Genomic DNA, 23,702 nt, shown 5'->3' with positions numbered 1-23,702 from the left:
ATACCGTGCATTGGTTTATACATATCTATTCGCATTGAAATTGTCTGGACTTTAAAAGAGACTGTGACCCCTTGAGTTTGTTTCGACATTTCTTCTCAGGGTAGTCAGATAGGAAATGTCGACTCCAGCGTTCTCAAAAAAAAATAAGAAGACATGTAAAAGTGATGATATATCCTACTTACAGAATAAATGATTTCATTTCATTTCATTTCATACATGTAGCACTTAGACAAAATTGATAATCTCTAAATGATAGGTGTATATGTAAGCCGCGGGCTCGGATCAGCGCGTGCGCAGATCACGGCCTGAATGCTGGCGGCCATTAATGTCGACACTGGCATAATAACCTCTATCTCCAATCATTCCTAACCCTCTCAATTTAAGGTCCATTTTTCTTTGACAAGTAAATAAAATGCAACTGCTTTTAAGACAAGCTACTTGTGGGAAACTTAAGCATTTGTTTGGATATTACTATTACTATTGTTCGTTGCAGATTGTAGTTTCAAACACAAGGTTGTGTTGCGAAATGTATGGTATGATGGCGTTGTATCTAGATAAGGTCCGCTTATTACCTTTAGTGGATAATTGTATATTGTTTGGTTACCTGCCTGTGTCATTGCTATTGTAGCCAGATATAACTTTGATGTCGAATTTATACTACTTATATTTGTTGGAACTCCATTGACAAAATTTTACTCATGGGTTGTCGAAGCATTTGCAGTTTATGGCCAAAAAGTAATTAAACCTTTAAAGAGGCCATATGCAAAAACAAATTCACGAGAAGAAATTTTGACGCCTAAATGTTTTCATTAAATTTTTGCACTTGAATAAAAAGCTTTAATTATAATTAACAAAAAACGGTCTATAAATATTTATTTGCTTACATAATAATATATTATGTGTCGAATACGAACATCTGGGGTTTTGCGATGAAGCCTTTAAATACATTAAAGTGAATTTGTAACAATTAAATGGAACAGTAGACAGTAAACAGTCAGTTATTCGATTTAAAATTATGAGATTTTGAATGTCGGACGGAGTTTAAAACTGCGCAACTAATTTCTAAAATCAATCTTCCGGCTTCATAATAGGAGTGTAGCAATTTGAAGTGAAAATAATATAATTCTGTATTCCGGAATAAAAGGAAAACATGAGTGTGTGTGTCAGTGGAAATTACCAACAAAGATCTAAATATTATATTGCCTTGATTAAACTCGAATTATAATTTACTTGAAAATGAAAAATATCATTTAGTAAAAATGTGTCCATGAATACCTGACCTATGTACCAAGTAGTTCAAAATGTGCCAAGAGATAATTAAAATCAAGAACTACTTAAAGTCTTAATACGTGCGCGAGATTCGTCGGCTGCCCCAAATCCCACGTAATTCGTGATACAATATGAACGTGACAAAATTGTTCGCGATTAAGATAAAACCTCTTAACTCTCGGTTGCTTTTCACAATGATGATTATGTATATCATCATGTGAATTTAAATATACATCAAAATGTTTTTGTATTCGACACTTGGTAACAACTGAATCCACCTACTTGAAACGGAAGCTTTGTAGATTCTTCATTTGGGTTTAAGGTAGCTTTAAACTTCACCACATGTACACATCGTAAAACCATTGTTCTAGCATACTCAATAATGTTGTAAGACAATGCGACGACATTATGATTACTCGTTTGTTTCGAATGTTGCCCGCAAGTTCAACACCAATCGCTACTACTTTTTCTCAAGTATTACGCAGAAATCAAAAAGAAAACAATAAGTATTGTTACGATGAATCGTTATTACACAATCGAATAGACGACAGAACTTGTAGTGACAGATTTCCAAGAAACGCACTTTGCGAAATTAATTAACAAGCCGTGGATTACGTAGATCAGATAATAGGATCACTTTGTAAAGGTAGTGTTATCAGGAATTCGGTTGCAAGCGGTGCATGCAAGCCTGCAAGGACAGTGTCGTAACTGCATTCTATAGTGTTAAGTACGACCATTACGTTGGCGGTTTCTGGTTATTATTCCGATTAGTGTGTGGTTATCTGAAAGTGTATCGGCAACGGTTTCGTTGTTCGTGATATTGCAACCACTTGCGACAATTGTTATGAGCCAAGTTTCGCATCACTTTCGTGCAAGACAATGTGGTTGTGTTCAATATGGTTACCGGCGTTGTTAGTGTTATTTTTATTTATTGCTGTGTCGTTATGTGGCGGTCAATTGATTGCACTTTCGTTTTCTTAAAGTGAATTGTCGGTTTCTATTACTTTACTTATATCTTCCTTTAATTTAACTTCAAAATCAAAACTCTTTTCATCCATTGAAATTTAATTGGAACAATTTTCTAGATCAACTTTATTGTTTATTCCAGAATGCTTCGGCGCTCACTCAGACCGGTCGCGGTCCCGTTCCGGCCCGGTTCGCAGCGTGCCAGTGGCGGCTGACGTCAAACGGGACGTGGACTTCGACTGCCCCGAAGAGTTCGGTTACTACCCCCACCCCACCGACTGCACTTTGTACTACGTTTGCGTGTTTGGCGGCGCACTACTCGAGTCATGTACTGGTGGCCTTATGTACAGGTATGGTATACACCTACTGATTATACGATTTGAAAGAGCAATCTATTCAGAAATGAAAAAAAAATCAATTCAAGAAACTTGATGATGAATATTATTTACTAATAAAATTTTATCGCGACTTCTAAAATCCTACGCGTTATATGACTAAATTTATTTAACTCTTGTAAGGCAGTAAAGATGTTTGTGAGAATTTACTATACATCATATGCGTGACTTACAGCAATATGAACACATTATACACACGCTACTTCTTGATGGTGATATCTCCTTGGGAAAATTCACATGGAAATATCATTTCATTAGCCTTATTAACTTAAAGAGATATGAATCACTTAAGAATTGGTAAGAGGTCAACCCAAATTTGGGTCTCGTGGCCTTAGCCAGTAGAAAATTTTCTAATATTAAGTATATGATTTATTTAATGCTTTCAGCCACGAGCTCCAAACTTGCGATTGGCCGCGCAACGTAGGCTGTGACGGCACCAGCGCGGTTGGCGGTGAAGAGCTGGAGAGGGTCAACGAGCGCGATCCTCCTCCACCTCCCCCGCCGCCACCCCGCCGCACGCCGCCTCCCCCGCCGCCGCGTGCCCAGCCCAACCCCATTGTCACCTCCAGAGGACAACCCAAATATAGCCGACAAGAGTATGAAAAGGTAAGATCACTATTACATTTATTTTACAATACTTAACATTACCTCCATATCAAATTGCCAAGAACAAAGTTATTATAGCATTGTTAGACAAAACTTACCAAACACTACATATTTTAATAATGGTATTTTGCAACTATTATTTTATTGTGTTTACAGCAACAACAACTTTACGCAGAAGTTGACGATCTACCACCAGTTGAGGAAATTGAAAGCGACAGACAACAGCGCGTTTATCGAGGACAACCTCCTACAATAGGCCAGGTTCAAAAGGACAGAGATGGCTACGGTGGCCAGGCTATCAGCTCCGGAAGAACTCTTAACTCCAATATCATACCCGCATCTCTGCCTCAAAACGGTGTTAAAATCGGCTCATTTTCATTCGGCTCCCAAGTCGACGACAGACGTACAGCCACTGTCACTCCAGCGCCACAATCTTACAGGTAAGTCAACCAGGGATTCGAAAGACTATTAAATAGACTAAAAATCAAGAACTAATAGACGTTATCGTTATTTGCAGTGAAGACAAAAGTGACATCGTGACTGACTCTTCTATTGACAGACAATTAGACGTTGAGACGAATGAAATCATTACTAATGACGTAACTGAAAAACCCATCGTAAGAAGGAAAAGGGAAGCGGTAGGCAATGATTTAGGAGTTAATGAAACTGCTACTACTATAAAACCCCAAGAAATGTCTAAACGAAGTGATAGTGGCGAGGAAATGGAATATGTAGAAATGACAACTGACGCTAGTCTTGAAGACGAAGGTGATTCGTCACTGGATGAAACAGAAAGAGGAAAAAGACAAGTTAGATACTTTTTGAAAAATGGATACAAATCCCCTGGGAAGAACTGGGCTTATGTGAAACCCGTTAAAATAATTGAATTCCCACAATCACATTACGTTTCTAATGGAAATAATGTCCGATACCAGGCGGCTTTTAATAATCTAAATAATAATAATTATTACGATGATCCTCGCCGTCCTCACAATCAAAATGGCAACTACTATTCCGTAGCTAATCCCTTTTTAACATTCCAAACTGCCAATGCTAATCAACAAACACCATTTAAAGCAAGCTTACCTGATCCATCTAGTCAACAACTGGCTCATAACCCTTTAAATGCTGCAACACAAATAATTACTAAAAGTCCACCTATATCAGCTTTGAATAACGGCCAGTTTACCTCTCTAGCTGGAGGTTTCTACAATAACAATAATAAACCAAATAATGTTCAATACGTATTCCAATCTTCAACGCCGTCATCATTGAGCCATAGTAATAATCCCATATCTTTTCCTGACTCGTCCCATGTTCCTAGTACTATTGTTACTGGAAGACCTGTCCCAGTGCCAACGTCACCTCGTACTCAAGAAAAATATAGGAATCACGAACAGGAAAAGAGTAAATATCAGAACCAGAACCAGCACTTAGTTCAAAATAATCAACAACCAATAAGAAATGGTAAGGCCCCACAAAACAATAGTCATGATAGACCATCGAGTGAGAAGGATTATGAAGATGAATCTGGTTCTAATGAAGAAGAATCTTCAGAAGAAGAGGAAAATGAAGATGATAATGACAACCATAATGACGATTTTAAACCACCTTATGAATTCACACACCCAAGCTATAAGTACAAAGATATAGAAAATCCGTTTGCTAGCCCTAATTTTGATTTTGATGCGTATTTGACCAAATTGAGTAATGGCCAGTACACTACTAGAAAACCAAATAACAACCCAAGACCTGCAGGAATATCGAATCCGTCTATCGAGGTATCAACAGCATCGCCACATGGAAATCGGGTGCAAAGCTCTACAGTTAGTTATAATGGTATGAGTACTCCAAAACCTTTTACATTGCCTTCTGATACTGGAAACTCAGGTCCCGTAGTTAATATAAGACCATCTGGTGCACCAATGAAACAATTTCCATCAAATGAGCAAGTTATTCAGAGACCAGAACCGGCTAGACCAAATCAACAGCAACAACAGCAGCAGCAGCAGCAGCAATATCAGCAACTACAGCAACAATCTTATAACGATAACGTATATGTTCGTCAACAAACAGCTGGAACACCTTTAGATGGCGTCAGACCAAAGCTGAAACCACCGAATTTCAAAGACGACCGACAGTTACCAATTAGCTATAGTTTTAGTAGACCTATAAGTAGTACCGGTAAACCTAATTATGACGAAAAACCTAAGGGAGATTTACGTCACACATATTCTGCTAGTCCAAAACCATACGTGTTGATCACTGGGACAGGATCACCTGTGATATTTTCAACTGCAAAGCCACAATACGTATTGAAACCTGAAAAGATATTGGCACTGCATCCGCAGGTTGGGACCGCAAAACCGTATCTAGTTTCGTCAATTAAACCTCATCAAGCGTACATAGCATTCAAACACTCTACCCCTAAACCCGTAACGACACTAGCGAATGAGCAGCTTTCAACTTTACAACAATACTGGAAACATCCTTCAACAGAGACTGTTCCCATGCGCGTTGTATCCTTCAAATCAAGCACTCCGGCAAGTGTACTTAAGCTTGAGAATTTGTTTTCCCAAGCAATCAAGCCCTCTCAATCACCGGTGAAAAATTACAGCCCTTATCACAACTCAGGTAATGTTCAAAACAATAACGTCGTAACTACTACTACTAGGGCTCCTCCTAAACGAAGACCGATCCCAAAACCATCCCCGGAAATGAATGATTATTATTACGATGAAGATGAAGAGCAATATTACTACGAGCCTGCAGTGAAACCAAAATATATGCCGAGTACTGAGGTAAAACCACAACGACCACAGATGGCTCAGAACTACAAAGAGTACGAAGACACTTATGAAGACGTATCTGACTTCGTAAATTCTAAGCCTCAGCCACAAAAGACACCTGTGAAATACCACAATCATAAACCAGAAAGTGCCACTAAAAACCATAACGATGTGTCAGTAGTTACAAAAGCTCCCTTAAAAGATTTTAACAAAAATGTCAATGGGAAAATTCCCATACCTGTGCTGGTAGACTACGGTACCCCTACGCCAAATACCCTTATGCGTCCTGAAGTTTCAAACTATCAGATTATTCATCATATGCCTAAAAATCGAACTGTTATGCATATTAGAAGACCCGTTCATGAAAATGGACCAAACACTATTAAACCACCAAAATATTTGAATCAAACGACTTTGCGTCCCTATACTGTAAGACATAGGTTAGCTAAGCCGACTACTCAAAAAGATCTTACTCAAAACGACGACAAGCAAGTACGAGGGAGAGTAAGACATCCGAATATTGTCGCACAAATGAAACTGACAACTCCTCGTGATAACACCAACCAAGAGACTAGATTCACAAAGACTAAACATGACGATAAAACAAACAGGTAATTTGAAGAACCAAACTATATACTAACATTGAGATAATTGGAGCTGATCTTTGGCACAACTAACTCACATTTGTACAGAACTCCTTCAGTATGTTGAAATCTATCGCACTAAACGTATTCTGACTAAACTAACAATGACTATTGACTCTGACTGTAGAAAGACTGACATATTGCTTTGTATTATTGCAATTTCAACTTTATTGTACTGTGTTAAGAGTTGTTTTACGAGATTTATAGAGAATCAATGGTATTTTAGCTTGGAACCGACGGAAAGTGTAACCCCCGTATCCTATTCTGCCAACCCTCGGCCTAAGATGCTGTACAATGGATCTCAGAACTACAGTCCTGACCAATACGACCCGTTCTACGCTGTGTACGACGAAGATGGTGAACTGTACAAAGATACAGGTAACGAAAGTTATATAATTTATTGAAGTAAGATATATTACCAAAGATTAATCATAATAATAACATGTACAGTGTTTTCTACTCCAAAAATAAATTGGCATCCTTGGTTAATATTAATTTTCATGAGAAAATTCATGTGAGAATTTAATTCACTCAAAACTAATTGATACTACGAATCCGCCATTGTAAATATACTCCCTAACCCATTCTTTCCTACGTTACAACCTATCTGTACCAAAAAGGAATATTTTTCTTAAACTATATGTGTAATATTATAAGAATTAACGATTTGTATAAAAGGTTGGATTCGATTAACGAAACATATTAATTCATCAAATCTGATTTTTGTAACAGGTGATCATAATAAACGTAACCATACCTTTACTACTTATTTCCTGTTAATAGAGAATATACCTATAACAAGTATAACTGGTATTTCACATGCATGTAACCCACTAACTGGTGTTGGCAGACTATGTTCAGCAATATAACACGGCCTCGCTCCGACCAGCTGTGCAGCAGACGTACCGAGGTACCCCCCCTCCCGCACCGGCCCGCCGACCCGTAGAGACCTACACGCCGAGACCAGCACCTGTCGACTATGATGACGAGCTCATACAACCACAGGTAAATTTTGATTTGATCAACCTAGAAAATACCAAAGCCTTTGATTTTGTCAATATTTTATCTATGAACTATATTGATGAGATTATAAGTAAATTTGATGTAATTTCAGATTAACAACCAGAACCAATACCAAACACCCGTCCGCCATTCCACAAGGTTAGTAAACTTTTTTTTTTAATACCCTTCGTAGTCTTACTAAATGTATTAGCGAACAATATATTAACAATGGAACTTGCCTACGATCTAGGGGCGAAGGTAATGAATTGGGATATGATCATATTCCGAGCAGCGTGAGGACAACTTTGTATGAAGCCACCACTTATAGCACTACTCCTCCCACTACTACTAGCACGAGCACGACCACGACCACACAACGTCCTACTACAGCACCCTACACTGAAGCAATGACCCCGTCTCGATATACCCCAAGGTACTACAAAAGAGCAAAGTACAAAATCTAAAATCATCCCAGCTTCAATCATTTTATCAAAATTTCATTTTCACCTGTCACCTAATATTTTCATTTAAATTTCACCTTCCGTGAGCAACCTTTTAACTGATTCATACTTCTAACTTTGACTAATTTATTTTTGTGTATCGGTTTCTAAGGTTGTTTGAAATTTACTACAAGTATTTAGCATCTTATCAGTACTGTCTCTCTTTACTTTCTTATCTGTTGGTATAAATGTAGCTTTTGTGGTATCTTTATTTGTCTCAGTAGTTAAATATTAACCGTTTATTAAGTAATTTGTCCACTAACTTAATATTATGTGTAAAAAGAAAACAGTTTTACGGCTAGTATAAATATTTATTTAAGTAGTATTTTATAGAGCTTGAATTAGAAAGAATTTTTTGCTTTGTATTCAACAGATCATCCACAGATGAAAGTCCAATTCCTGAATCCTCTTCAAAGCCTTCAGACGAAACTACATCGTCGATCCCATCCACACCATTACCTTCCATAAACATTTCTTCCCTTGCCAAACCCTTTGAAAGGACTGACAATTTACATAGGTTACAAGACACGATATCAACGACTGAAACGCTTCCGACTGCTTATAGACGTTCTTCTGAAGTGACTAACAATAATAACGTGGAAGTGGTGAGGTCCAAGTCGAATGGTAATAATAATAAAAAAGTTGTATCACTAACATCTGGTTTTTCTATCCGTCGTTCAAATAATACCAACAATCCGTATACGTTAACAGTTTTATCGCGGCCTTTAGAAGATTTTGATAACGCACGTAAGCCGAATAGTCGAGGTAGCAGTAGGCACGTACAATCTAAAACCTATTATTATGATACTAGTAGCAATAGTCGGGATACTTCTGAAGAACCAGTTTATGAAACTAGTAGTAAATACGATTCGTCGTCTGACAGGTCAATGCGTAGAAATGACTTTGGTCCTGATGATAGTGAAGATGATGATGATATACCTGTTTACGTGCGTCCCACAAGTAGAGCGAGGACTGTAAAACCTAGGATTAGGACAACAACATCTACCTCAACTAAGTATTATATAAAATCTGTCAATACGCGACCAACTCCATTTGCATCAGCAAACAATCAAGAAATCGTTGATTCTACGGAAAACATTATTAACACTGAAGCTTTGATCGAGGCTGGATTACAAAACGCCCATAGTAATGAAGTATCTAGTGTTGCTCCAAACGATACTTTAGAAGAGCAACCATCGACAAGTGAATATGACAAATCGCAATACACTTGGAACGAACCAGCCGTTTCACCTTTCAAAACATTAGACAATTTACGCAATACATATAAAACCACAGATGCCACAAATACACGCAGTTATACTACCTCAACTACATCTACAACAGTATCCACTACGACTACTCGTAAACCCAGTCGGAATCGCAATACGAAGAAAGAAAAGAATTCCCGTTCTAAGCCATCTTATTACAGCTACCGATTAGAAGATGAAGTAGTCCCAGACCAAACAACAGAAATTTTTAATGGTAAAGTAAAAACAGTTATAAAAGCATTTTTGAATAATTTTGTAAGTTCTCCAGCGCCGCAGTTAGTGGAAGAATTTTCATCAACTACTACTACACCTAAACCTACAACACCTTTACAAAGAGACGATGATGAAGTTGTTAATATAGGCTATCAGAAAAAACCGTTGAAGTTTGTTGATGAAAAACCTTTACGCAGTAACCTTAAACATATTAAAATTATAACTGAGCCTAGTGTTAATAGGTATGTAAGTCCAAGTATAGAGACCATCAGCGAAAGTGAGAACGAGAGTGAAGATAAAGATTTTCCATCAACGACTACAACTATGGCTACGATGAGTAGTACACCATTTACTTATGCAAACTTACCAACATCTTCTACAACAATACAAAGTTCAACAAATGGATTTAGAAATCAACCAATTAATAGGGACTCTTACCAATCTAAATTTAGTAGTCTAGTAACAAGTAAACCAACTAATGAAGGCTCGCGAAAGTTCCAAAACATTATCAACGATGTTCCGACTACGGAACCTACTGTAGAAGATGTAGAGATACCTGACGAAGTTGAAGTTGTAAAACCGACCCTCTCTATTACGGACGACTTTAAAATTACGCCTGAGGCCGAAAACCACAGAATTAACAAAGTCGAAAGTGAAATTGCATCGACGACAAGTACTACGAAATCGACCACGACTTTCAAATTCGAACCGACGACCTCGACGACTAAAAGTATTTCCTTTCCGACGCGAGCGTCACGAGTCAATCCCGCCATAAAGTTAGCCGCGACAAACCCTGGAGGTGGGCGCAGGAGTTACCAATCGTCGTCCAAATGCTCATCAGACAACAGTCTGCAAGCGAATCCAAAATGCAACGAAATCAAATACCAGAGGTACAAATACTCGCCGGCCAGTAGTCTAAGCAGCCTGAAGTTATCTCACATTAATTATTGAGGGTGGAGGCTTCGTTTATTTAAATATCCTTATTTTCTGCCTCGCGAGTAACTAGCATGAAGTCAAACATCTTATCCGACAATCGTTTAATAGCACCTACATCTAAACTCTTTCGCTTAACATCTGTTTTCATTGGGGGACTTCATGTCGGTTGAGTTGAATTCTGAATTGTTAACTCCTGACGCAACCTTTCCATTTCCTGCACTCTATTAGAATTTGTGTAGTTTGTGGAATGTTTATAGTTGAGACAATTAGTTATATTGGTATTAAGTTCCTCAATGTAGCTTCACGTACTAGTATTGCACCACATAGCAACTCATCATTAGTTTCTAAGTGCACCAGGATCATAAGTGTATCGAATTGTGTTCGTGTTTGGTATGCTACTGCATGTTTAACACCATAATTAACATACTTCTACAATCATAATGTAGCCAATCATTTATCAGCATTGGTTATAAGTTCAATGTTGTGAATTTGAATGTATTATAATTATACACTTTACATCATGTTGAAAATCAAAATTCGTTACTGAATTATCATTTTTGGAAATTTTATTTTCAAAATGCTTTGTCTTTTAAATCACGCATACTAACTGAGAGTTCTTAAGTGAATGTTTTGTTCACTTGGTCCTGTAAACTTTTGCAGGCCTACGAGTACACGAGGCCGTGGTTCAGCACACTATTCGACGTCGAGCGACGCGCAGTCACAGCCAGCCCCCAACAGAGGAACACCACCAACGTTAGAACCAAATATAATTAAAATCATGCGAATCACCTGATTTATTCATCACTTTCACATCTTTTTATTCGCTTGTATAAAAGCTTTATTATTTTCCCGTATGTTACTTATTTAAGATTCTTTTCAATTATCTAGTTAATAAAGACATTATGACGCTTGTTAATATGTAAATAATAGGCTGATGATTGCTAATCTATATTCGCACTTTGCCTTTCATTTATCTGCACTGTATTGACAGTACCTTTTTCCAGCAATTAAAACGTCTTATTCTTGAGCAGTCGCAGCCGCCCAACATTGAAACCTTCAACGGCCATCGTTTCCAAGACTACCGAATTTGTCGACATCTACGCTAATCCTCCGAGCCGGTCTGCGCCTGTGTATCCTCAACCTACACCTGACAAAACAGCTGCTAAATGCCGAAAGGACGTCTGCCTTCTACCCGACTGCTACTGTGGAGGAAAGGAAATACCTGGTACGTTTGCTTTTAAGGAATTAAGTACTAATTTATTTTTGTAACCATCAACATTTTTTAAAGCCCTCCTGGCATAATCAATGTAATATTTTGTAATGCCCTTACTGTAAATGGTATTTGTGACTTAGGAGATTTACCCGTCAACGAAGTACCGCAACTGGTTTTAATTACATTCGACGATGCTGTGAACGATTTGAATAAAGTACACTACGAAGATATTTTTGAGAAAGGGCGTAAAAATCCCAATGGTTGCCCAATTACTGGTACTTTCTATGTATCCCACGAGTGGACGGATTATAGTCAAGTACAAAATCTTTACGCAGATGGCCACGAATTTGGCTCTCATACGATATCGTAAGTCACTAAGTATGAATTCTCTCTTCGAGTCTGTCGGTTACTTGTGTAAGACTTTAGGTTCGATACTAACTGGGTTTTTTCGGCCACCTTTATATTTATAAAACCAATACCGTATGTTTAAACTAATCAATTTATTTTTTTCTCTTCCTCAACTCTTCCATCCTTCTCAATACCTGTTCTTTTCTACCTCTTCCTGGCACGACTCACACACCCACACGCACATCACATCCTACGACTATAGGAGACTTACCGGTGGAGCAGGTGCCACAGATTGTTCTACTGACCTTCGACGACTCTGTAAACGACTTGAACAAGGGTCTGTACGCTGACCTGTTTGAGAAGGGACGTGTCAACCCTAACGGTTGCCCGATCTCCGCCACATTTTACGTGTCCCACGAATGGACCGATTACAGTCAAGTACAGAACCTTTACGCCGCTGGACACGAGATGGCCTCACACACAATTTCGTAAGTTCATGGAGTACTTACTGCACATTTGACAGTTTTCGCACCAATGACTTTTTACTTAAAGAAAGACTAGAATAGACATACTTACTTACTTACTCAAAATTTCTTTCTTACAATTTTTGATTATTTCTCTCGTTCTCTTGACTTCTAATTAATCTTTCAATTTTACATAATATGATTAATCTATCAATCCAATGACTACTTTCTTTTTTTACTTTTTCAACTTTATTGGTCCTTTTTTTCAAACGAGACGTATGACTAACGTTACATTACTAATTTTAGCCATAGTTTTGGAGAGCAATTCTCCCAAAAGAAATGGTACAGAGAAGTAGGTGGCCAACGAGAAATCCTATCAGCGTACGGTGGAGTCAAGTTGGAGGATGTCAGAGGCATGAGAGCGCCTTTCCTTTCCGTCGGAGGCAACAAGATGTTTAAAATGTTGTACGATGCTAACTTTACCTACGATTCTTCACTACCCGTATACGAAAACAGACCACCAAGCTGGCCCTATACTTTGGACTACAAATTGTTCCACGACTGCATGATACCGCCTTGCCCAACCAAATCTTACCCAGGTATGTACTTTTTTTGCATAACTTGCTTTATATTGAGAATTATCCTTAATTTTCTTAAATGCTTGTAAATTGTTGTTCTAATCATGTTTTTATGTTAAAATTTTCAGGTGTATGGGAAGTTCCTATGGTGATGTGGCAAGATCTGAACGGAGGCCGTTGCTCCATGGGTGACGCTTGTGCCAACCCTCCGGAACCTGAAAATGTTTACAAGATGATCTTGAAGAACTTTGACAGACATTACACTACAAATAGGTAAGTTTTTTTAATTACTTTACCAGCATTTACATCGATGGGAATTCCTTAAAATGGTGCTTTACAATAAAATAATTCTACTTTCTAGGGCTCCCTTCGGTCTCTTCTATCACGCTGCGTGGTTCACCCAACCGCACCACAAAGAAGGCTTCATCATGTTCTTGGACTTCATCAACCGTATGCCCGACGTATGGATCGTTACCAACTGGCAGGCGTTGCAGTGGGTCAGAGACCCCACGCCTATCAACAGACTCAACAACTTCCAGCCATTCCAGTGCAACTACCAGGTTTGTATTGAATAAAAATTGTATTACTATCTGAGGTGTGGAAGCGTGATGGCGAACTAGACACAGTATAGGATTAATTAACTTCGTTCCTGTTTTTAATCTTGTCATATAGATTTGTTGAAAGTTACCTTAAGGTGTTCTAAAAAATATTTCATTTATTTGCAGGATCGGCCGAAGAAATGCAACAACCCTAAGGTCTGCAACCTGTGGCACAAGTCTGGAGTCAGATATATGAGGACGTGTCAACCTTGTCCCGAAGTCTACCCCTGGACAGGCAAATCCGGCATCAAATCTTCACGCATAGACAATGACATCGGAGAATAAGCAGAACAGTTACTATAGTATAAATTTATCCTAACGACCCTCGATATTTCAATAGATTTTGATACATCAAATGTATCAAGCCGACGAGGCAAGAAAGGTTTTGCTTGTGTAGTTCACAGTAGAAATTGTTTTGTCACCAACAGAAGAGTGCCATTTAGATATGATGGTCACAAAGCAAACTATGACAATTTCATATCAACAGACATTTTGATTATATAATTCTCTTATTAAAATACGTCCTAAATGTATTGGAAACTGTGATATTAAGTGTTTTCAATCGTCTAGTGTGAAGATTACGTCGATTTTGTTAGTGTTAATTGCATGTACTACAGGCAACAATACTCGTGCAATGTTTTTGCGATAAGATTTCCTATTTTGTGTTCGATTTAGTTTATGATACTCTATAAATTAATGAAGACATGTAGATACATGTTTTATCTCATCGTGATAATCAAGTTACATTTCTCAGTATTTGTCCCTTTGAGGTTGCATACATCCTAAAAATGATTACCATTTTCCGAATAATTTTAAACGAAAGCCATATTAAAATTTAGAAAATATGTTTTTCTAATCTTGCCAGCTTCGTGGTTGACACTGCCTTTTGATAATTTGTAAATATAGATGTAGTTGGTAGTGAGTAATGTTAGGTTAGGGTGGTATTGTACGGGTGCGTTCTAGAACAATTGTATTTAAATTTTGAGAAGGAATCTTAAATTGATGAATCAATTATTTTTGATGAAAACAAGTTTTTAGCATTGTGTAGACGTCTGTCCACATCGCATTTGAGTTTACATGTGATGTTGCACATGTCTATACAACTGTTTTTCCCTTTTGGAACGGACAACAATACCTTTTACTTCTAAAGTAGGCGAATTCCCGTTTGAGTCATAAATTCTGTATTTCTATCTTCTTGCCTAATCTCTTCATCTTTAATTGCTTTCGTAATGACTCCAACGTTAATTCACTTTATATACTCTATTAGAATAAATGCTTTGGTCTGCTATTGCAACTAAAGATATTGGAAGCGCTTGCTACGAATCTTATTTAAAAGTTATTCATTATTTAATAGGTCTTATTGTAAATATAGGATTAGTATTTAAAATTGGTAGTTTCACTTTTTTACTCTTGTCTCGGCTAGAACAATGACTTTCGGACATGACTAAGCACTGAGATCTTTTAGTGTTAAATGTTTAGAACAAATTATTTTCATACTTTTTATCGGCAACGTTATTTATATTGTACAAGAACTGTAACGATTTTGTGATCAGTGCTGATTAATAAAACTTTATAAATACATGAGATTTTTATTTTATGCATACCCTTTAACAATGAAAATACTAGTAACCACTGTTATGTATAAGTGCTTTCCCACAACCGTACTGTGCTGAACGGTAATCAAAAAAATGTTACTCAATTATTCAATTGCGTTCCAAATGATCGATGATACCTCATAAAAAGTATTGGTTGCACAAAATAAATCTAAAAGTCACGGCTACGACCGTGACCATAAGGAATCCGCAGTAAGCATCAAAAATTAAATTTCAATCATAACACCTGTGTTGGGGTATCGCGCCTGAAGGTCACTGTCATCCTATAAAAAGCCTCACGTATGAACAAACGAATCAAACAAAACTCGACCAACATGAAAGTATTTTGGTTTTGTATCATACTTGCTGGCTACATTTTTTGTCAAGAAGTTGTATATTATCCTTCACAATCAGTTTTAGACACACATTATAAAAATGAAGTGAAAAGAGAAATAAAAAGTATTTCTAATACCTCTGAGGTTGCTTATGAAATTGATGGTGAATGCTATGAAAATATTACATGGAGGAGATTTAATGAAGACAAATATTCAAATAATGATTTGAAAATACATAAAAGAGCGTTAGATCCCGTATTCCATGGATACCCTAAAACTAGAGAAGAGTTATGGAATGAACGATTTTTAAACGAAAGTACAAATTTCGATCAAACACCGTCGCTTATCGCATTGCTCCATAACGTGACGCTGACCTACCTCACTGACTGCACACCAGTGATACTATACGACAGTCAAGTGAAATCAAAAGAAAGTTACTTAGTACAAAATCTTCTCAAAGGATTCCCAATAACTTTCGTCCATGGGTTCATTAACGAAAGCAATGAATTAAGTGAGCCAAAACTTCTTCGCGCTAAATCGGAATGCCTTCACTTCATAATTTTCTTATCAGACGTTAAAAGCAGTGCAAAGGTTATAGGAAAGCAACCGGAGAATAAAGTGATCTTGGTCGCAAGATCGTCCCAATGGGCTGTGCAAGAATTTTTATCTAGTGCAATGTCAAGAATGTTTGTTAACTTACTGGTTATTGGGCAGAGTTTTAAAGAAGGAGATGATAAGACTTTGGTAAGGACAATCGTTTGTAAACTTTCTATGATTTCCGTTCTGACTTTAATGAACTTTTTGTATAGGAAACCCCATACATTCTGTATACTCATAAATTGTATACTGATGGACTGGGCGCAAGTAAACCTGTTGTAATAAACTCTTGGACACATGGGAAGTTTTCAAGAAATGTAAACTTATTCCCTCCGAAGATGACGGAAGGTTACGCTGGACACAGATTTGTGGTCGCCGCTGCTCATCAACCCCCATTTGTGTTCAGAAGGTACCAGGATATGTCATTATCGACGCATTCATCTCAGGCAACTTTCAAACTTGACATTCAAATAATATTTTCTATTTGTATAGGATTCTGTCCGATCTTGACGGTGGAAACCCTAGAGTAGTTTGGGATGGCGTTGAATTACGATTAATAAAATTATTGGCGCAAAGAAACAACTTTTCTATTGAAATAATTGAACCACAAGAGCCGAATTTGGGGTAATATAATAATACTAAAGTAGATAATTTATTTCATAAAGATTAATTACGTCGTATTAAATTTCGCATGATTTATTAGGTCAGGAGACTCTGTTGCTAAGGAAGTAATGATGGGCCGAGCTGATTTAGGAATAGCGGGAATGTACATGACTATCGACAGGGCAAGAGAAATGGATCTGTCTTACGCTCATTCTCAAGATTGTGCAGTTTTTATTACACTTATGTCTACAGCATTACCACGGTAACGTCTATTTGCCATATCTCATTTTTCATTAGTAAAGTTTCCGTCCATTCTATTCCAATGTACTTTTAATTCGTTCTATAATGTCCTCAGCTATCGAGCCATTCTTGGACCATTTCACTGGCATGTCTGGGTTGCCTTGACATTCACCTACCTTTTCGGAATGTTTCCCCTCGCCTTCTCCGATAAGCATACGTTAAAGCACCTTCTGTATAATACTGGAGAAATAGAAAATATGTTTTGGTACGTCTTTGGAACCTTTACAAATTGCTTCACGTTTCTCGGTAAAAACTCGTGGAGCAAGACTGACAAAATAACGACGAGATTGCTAATTGGTAAGTTTAAAAAAAAAAGTGGAGAATAATATATGATCCTTATTTTGAGCTATTAACTAATGGATCACTTTTAGGTTGGTATTGGATTTTCACAATAATTATAACGAGCTGCTACACTGGTTCCATCATAGCTTTTGTAACGTTGCCTGTATTTCCTGAAACCGTGGATACCATACATCAACTATTGGCTGGATTTTATCGGATTGGTACTTTAGGTAAGAAAAGTTACTTTCAAAGATATAGAGTGGTCTAAAATTTATTTGCGATTACATTGAACTTATTTATCCCTGACAGATAAAGGTGGATGGGAAAAATGGTTTTTTAATTCATCGGACCCTTACACCAACAAACTGTTCAAAAAGCTTGAACTAGTACCAGATGTGGCAGCTGGTATTAGGAATACCACAAAGGCTTTCTTTTGGCCTTATGCATTTTTAGGATCTAAGGCTGAACTCGAGTATATTGTTCAGGCAAATTATACAGCGACTAAGTAAGTTGCAAACCTAATCGAAGATAAAGATTGGTAACTTCATCGTCATCATCAACAGCTTTGTTTATGCAGTTATCCTCCGTCTTTTGCTTTTCGCTTACATCCTCTTGATGCTATTTTTTGTATCATTTTTGGCCTATCGGGATTTAGCTGTCCAAGCCTTGACCACCATTCAGTTATAAAACAGCAAGATATGATGGCGGGAGATAGCGAAAATTTTGATTGCGCAGGTAAATACAAAACTTTTGATATACAATACGTTACATAATTACACATTTCAGATCAAAACGAGCCGTTCTTCACATCTCCAATGAATGTTTTGTGCCGTTTGGAGTGACCATAGGATTCCCTAACAATTCTGTATATTCAGCCAAAATGAGCAATGATATCGGAAGAATGATCCAAAGCGGACTAGTTGATAAAATAATCGACGAAATAAGATTTGAAATGCAACGAAGTACTACCGGGAAGTTGCTTGCAGTAAGTGGATAGTTTTCTGATACCAAAACAGTCTAATGGTTTGAAATAAACCTATGATATCATTAATTCCCAGTGCTAGTTAATTACCATTTTCGAACTTATTTAGTACTGCTCCTATCACTGCTCGTATCATACGAGTCCTGAAAATAGTAAAATTTTTACTCTACAGGCTAACAGCGACACCCTAAAAATAGCATCAGCCGAAGAAAAAGGTCTCACTCTCGAAGACACACAAGGAATGTTCCTGCTATTAGCAGCTGGTTTTCTAATCGCTGCAACAGCTTTAATCTCAGAATGGATCGGAGGATTCTCCAAATTCTGCAGATTTAGACGAAAAAAACTGAACACTCCAATCAGTACTAGCTCCAAGGAACAACTTATTGCAACACCAAAAAGTGACTATGAAAGTGAAATAAAGATTATAGGTGATACTGACAGCAGACTCAATTTCGACAGCAGACCATCAACAGCTAATTCTAACGGAACGTTAGATGGAGAAGTGATTAACGTTACTAACGACAGCATCATGGTACATAACACATTCAGTACAGATAGGTTTGATTCAAGGAGATCCAGTTCAGTTGACCTAGATAAGGAAGTCAGAGAGATATTTGAGAAGGATAGAAAGAGACGAAGAGCTATGTCTCATGATATGGAGATGTTGGATGAAAATGATGCTTCTATTTCTCGTTGCGCTTTTGGAGATCCTATTAAGAATAAATAGGAGAACTCTTTACCAGAGCAATCACTTAGTCAATAAGTCTCTGTTGTTAGAATTGTGGCTAATTAAACATGTTATTATTCAGACTCGCTTGTTTCATTTTTTTGGCATATTTTGGAAGACAGGACAGTAGAACATAGAACAACGTCACTTTTCTATTAAAAATGATCATACTTTAAGATATATTCTTAGACATCTTACAGTGCTAAATTATTTAAGTGTCAATTAACTTTGTAAAGGAAAGGTGTATCTACAAAATAAAAACGAAACTTGACATCCAACTCTTTATTATCCTTCGAACAGTCATCAAAATAATTTATAACAATTTTCTAACACTGTCGATAAACATCAATATTTCATTCAGCCACTGAGATGTTCCATTCATCATACAATTATAATACACAGGGCAGAAATGGCTGCCGCGACTCAGATATACCGCCGTTCGACCTACACTAATGCAATATTTGGCCCGGCCTTATCTTAAAAAATAATTACACAATTATGACTTAATATTCCCGAGATTCACCTCCGGAATACCGTCGGTGCTCTCTCAAATTATCAGTAAAAATATCGATAAAATACAACAGATTTTGCATTCTTTGTAAAATTCAAACGAAAATATACCTAATACCTACCTAAGCATTTTGTTATATATGTATTGCACAACTGTTGTTACAAGAGAAATTAATGTGAAATCGATTTGAGTATTCAATAAGGATATGTATTTATATTCCTATATTATATTTGAATTGTTCACGATATACTGTGGTGCAATAGCAAACAAGACGGGGAACGTTAATACACCGACATCTACTGTGAAGTTCAGCAATAGTTTCTGTTATCTCATACTTATTACTACGTATCTGTTTAAATGCAATGAACTAGATTATAAGTTAACTGAACAAGCCCTTTGCTATTGTCTCACAGCGAAATAAAATAGGTAAACACATATATTACGAAAGTAGGTACATATAAAGATCAAACAAACTCTTTTTACACTAACACACAACACGGTTGTGCGTCCAAATGAATAATAATAATAATATATTTATTAATTAATTAAACTTGAAACTCATTCCCGATAGCAAAGCTCACAACCTCGGAAATCATGCTCCCAATACCAGCTTACTGTTGTAATATACAATGTACTCGATACAATAGTATGTGCAAGCGATAAAACATATGACATTCGTTTTCATCGCTCTACGCAAATACAAAGAAAACTTCACTTAATGTTAACATTTTCATCCGATAACAATGTATTTTTGTGCAAAATTGCGTTTATTGGCTATGGCCTCTTACCAGTGCGCCTGTATCGTGATAGGTATATAGGTAACAGCAACGTGAACGATACTGTACAATGCAACACTTAATTATTATCATACCAACTACGACGGACAATTAGAAAATAATGAACTCTAACAAGAAACAAGGATTTCGCTTCAACGCCGAACATATTGAGCAAATTTTAATACAAAACACATCGACGGTTCCAGTGAAAGGAACTTTAGGAACGAACGACCGAAACAGTAACGCAATTGTAGAATCTCAAACTACGGGACCCGGTGGAGAAGTAGGCAACATCGTACGCGAACAAGCAAAGCGGCGTCACGAGTATTATACTAACATTCTGATACAAAAGTGGGTGACGGCCGTGACGGCAGCAGTAACAAGGAACGGGTCCAGGGTCGTAACAGTGTAGGTAATTATATCACATTAACAATTTAATCTAACATCCAAGGTGTACTTACATGATCTTTATAATAGTTCCCTATAAACGGGTCAACATTCATTATGTTTCGGTAATAAAATATTAATTCGTTAAAACTAACCGTGTACTTATTTTACAATGCGAAAATACATTTTTTTTTAACATTCTTATGCGTTCAGACTTTTGAACATCAAAAATGGATAATTCCCTGTACAAATTTAACAAATGTACATTTAGCATTTTGTTATTGTGATTTGAAGGTACTAATGATATTCTATGATGCAAAGTTGTTCGTTACTCTTAATATTATATTTTATAGTAATAATCACATTCATACAGTTTGACTGACAAATGTGGTACAGAAATATATCATAGGTATCGTTCTGACGGTAGTGAGTCCATCGTGTACAGTCGAGTGCAAAAGTAAATAGAGTAGGAACAGCCGTGCGGGTCGGACGTCTAACTAGAAAGCAGGAAACATTTATATATTTAATCGGGACATCCAATTTACAACTATAAATCTTAGCGTTCGATATTCTATCCACTTCCGACCCTGACTGTACAGCAGCGTTAGAAACAAACATTCTGCTCACTACGGCCAGAACAAGTAATATCATCATATGACTTAAGATTACCAGGGTGTGAATATTAAAGCAATAATGCTATAACATACAAATTTTGGTACAAAATGGTACATATAGGCACTGTGAGTAAGGCATCTACAGTGAGAAGATATGAGGAGGGGAGGGGAGACAGTGGCTGTTTGGAACTATAGGAGGGCAGTATACTGAGACGTGATCTGTGCCTGTACTACGAGCTATACAAACTGGTTTGTTACTGGTGGAAGTGAGACAGCGCACTTCACAGATAGCGGCGTCCCGCTCCCACCATGGCTTCAGTCTGAAAGCTCATAGTAAGTGCTGAAGGAGTTCTAAGGGAGGGCCAAGCATGTCAGGAAGCGGGAGATGAAGGACTTTATGAACTATGGACGACACAATGTACAGTTTATTCCAGACAATATCATCTAAAAATAGGGCGGATCGTGATATAGTGCATACTTTAGTGTAAATATTCAATGTAAAATATAATTTTGTATGTGCTTAAAGCTGACTCGTAGGTATATTGTTCATTTGTTACAATATCTACTAGTTATAACTTTATTTAAGTAGAAATAAAAATATACTTCAGATCACATTAACAAAATAAAAAGCAAATGTACTCAACAAAGTTGTTCCATACATTTTTGTAACCCATTATAGCCACTAAATAAACCTACACATACTTAACAATTAATTACATATGATATTCAAAATTGACTCGATAATATTTTGGTCTGTAACGAGATAAGACCATACATACAAATATATATTATGAGTGGGATTTATATTATAAGGTAATGATACAAACAGATTAGTCAGATAAAGTAACATCCTGTAGTTTTCTGATTTCGTGTACCCAAGTGCTCGCTATATGAATATAGCTCAAAGCATCCTCTAGAAATATGTGTCTCTGACATTGTATTACTTACTGTCAAACTATGTACTCACGTGTCGAAATGTCAAGAGATCTAAAATGTACAATATAAAGGGTGTTTTACTTACAATTCTGCTTAGAGTGCAAGTGTTATCATAAGAAATTTTAAAGCTTCGTGTGGTACCTTTATATACTCATTTCTAGCTAACATTACCTACTTACTTACATAACATTCGTTCCTAACGGGACGTGTATACATATTATGTAAATATCATTATGATTCTCATGTATAAATATGTCAATAGATAAAGTAGATTTTACAATACATATAATTTATTATCTTCTGTGATGACACTACGACTACTAATTTACAGATTCAAGTTCGGATGTCACACTATTATTATAATTTTTAAAATGGCACAAAAAACTTTTTAAAACACTAACACAAAATGTTAACAGTCGTTTGTTTACAAGTCTTGCACGCACTTAGTCACTCCAGTGTGTCCGTGTCCTTAGCACTACACAACTCCGACCGCCGGTTCCCGACGACGCACTCAACTTCAACTTTACAGTGCAGAATTACATTTTACACTCACTAATCTTTAATTTGACTAACTTTAAGCTAAACAGACAATGGCACGGATTGCACATATAATGTCGTCTATTTACAGGGGAATTAGATTCTATCTACATGTACTTAAAGTTCAAAATTGATCAGAAGGGTTGCATCTATTGTACTTAATTTTAACATTTAATCTTAATCTTTAGTGTACTCGTGTGCATTACAATAATTAATTACGTATTGATAGAGGGTAGTGTAAAGTTGAACATTCAATAATATAGGACCTCATTATAGGTCTACGAATTTGTAATGTACTAGTTCGCCCTTAGTGCGGGCTCAATCCACGTGGTGAAGAACGTTGATAGTCGACCGTGCCATCAAAATATTTAAGCACCGTAATTTGGATGCACCTTTTGCTTATCAGACTTTTGGAGTGATAAGGTTAGCACTGAGCCGCGGGATAACTGTATGCAGCACCGGGGGTAGAGACGGAGGACGGTCGCCGAAGCTCGAGAGAAAGAGGCCTGGGGGCGGTGCGGGCCTAGCAGTGCGGGTGCAGGGGCCTCGGGTACGAGCCGAAGGCCTCGTGGCCTAGCTATGTGGCCCAGCCCTCGATCCGCGGCCGCTTCGTGTGCGGCTGCTCGTAGTCCAGCGGCACCGCGCTCCCGTGCCGCATGTCCTGTCCGGCCGGCGAGCCCATGTTACTTGAAGATACTGAACCTGCAACGTGCCGATACACTGTAATTTTTAA

At 37.3% G+C, this 23,702-nt stretch overlaps 3 protein-coding genes across 14 annotated transcripts in view; 2 read left to right on the top strand and 1 right to left on the bottom strand.

Annotated features, from left to right (window-relative positions):
- LOC113496529 overlaps positions 1–15,369 on the top strand; it is a 118,364-nt gene extending 102,995 nt beyond the window's left edge. The window contains exons 2-17 of the mRNA XM_026875773.1: positions 2,378–2,585; positions 3,017–3,236; positions 3,393–3,676; positions 3,754–6,636; positions 6,896–7,047; positions 7,520–7,674; positions 7,784–7,830; positions 7,922–8,104; positions 8,545–10,542; positions 11,249–11,341; positions 11,620–11,813; positions 12,412–12,637; positions 12,920–13,212; positions 13,320–13,464; positions 13,553–13,751; positions 13,917–15,369. Coding sequence (XP_026731574.1) covers positions 2,378–2,585; positions 3,017–3,236; positions 3,393–3,676; positions 3,754–6,636; positions 6,896–7,047; positions 7,520–7,674; positions 7,784–7,830; positions 7,922–8,104; positions 8,545–10,542; positions 11,249–11,341; positions 11,620–11,813; positions 12,412–12,637; positions 12,920–13,212; positions 13,320–13,464; positions 13,553–13,751; positions 13,917–14,075 — 7,439 coding nt within the window. The 3' untranslated portion in view covers positions 14,076–15,369. The remainder of the gene's footprint in view (positions 1–2,377; positions 2,586–3,016; positions 3,237–3,392; positions 3,677–3,753; positions 6,637–6,895; positions 7,048–7,519; positions 7,675–7,783; positions 7,831–7,921; positions 8,105–8,544; positions 10,543–11,248; positions 11,342–11,619; positions 11,814–12,411; positions 12,638–12,919; positions 13,213–13,319; positions 13,465–13,552; positions 13,752–13,916) is intronic.
- A 65-nt stretch (positions 15,370–15,434) lies between these two features.
- On the top strand, positions 15,435–20,384 carry LOC113496531 (ionotropic receptor 21a). Its single transcript, XM_026875788.1, has 9 exons — positions 15,435–16,461; positions 16,527–16,723; positions 16,807–16,938; positions 17,018–17,179; positions 17,273–17,514; positions 17,589–17,729; positions 17,809–18,004; positions 18,286–18,484; positions 18,654–20,384. Exons 1-9 carry the CDS (start codon positions 15,685–15,687, stop codon positions 19,206–19,208), a joined length of 2,601 nt encoding a protein of 866 aa, XP_026731589.1. The 5' UTR covers positions 15,435–15,684; the 3' UTR covers positions 19,209–20,384.
- The window catches only part of LOC113496530 (myocyte-specific enhancer factor 2), a 56,709-nt gene continuing 52,482 nt past the window's right edge, over positions 19,476–23,702 (bottom strand). For 6 of the 12 annotated variants that reach the window (XM_026875774.1, XM_026875776.1, XM_026875777.1 and 3 more), the window contains one exon: positions 19,476–23,689. In XM_026875774.1, coding sequence (XP_026731575.1) covers positions 23,547–23,689 — 143 coding nt within the window. In that variant the 3' untranslated portion in view covers positions 19,476–23,546. The remainder of the gene's footprint in view (positions 23,690–23,702) is intronic. The other 6 variants (XM_026875780.1, XM_026875783.1, XM_026875785.1 and 3 more) reach the window with 2 other exon arrangements.

This window comes from Trichoplusia ni, chromosome 8, assembly GCF_003590095.1.
Source record: "Trichoplusia ni isolate ovarian cell line Hi5 chromosome 8, tn1, whole genome shotgun sequence".
In the NCBI taxonomy this organism is placed as follows: Eukaryota; Metazoa; Arthropoda; class Insecta; order Lepidoptera; family Noctuidae; genus Trichoplusia; species Trichoplusia ni.
This window is presented reverse-complemented; position numbering and strand designations above follow the sequence as displayed.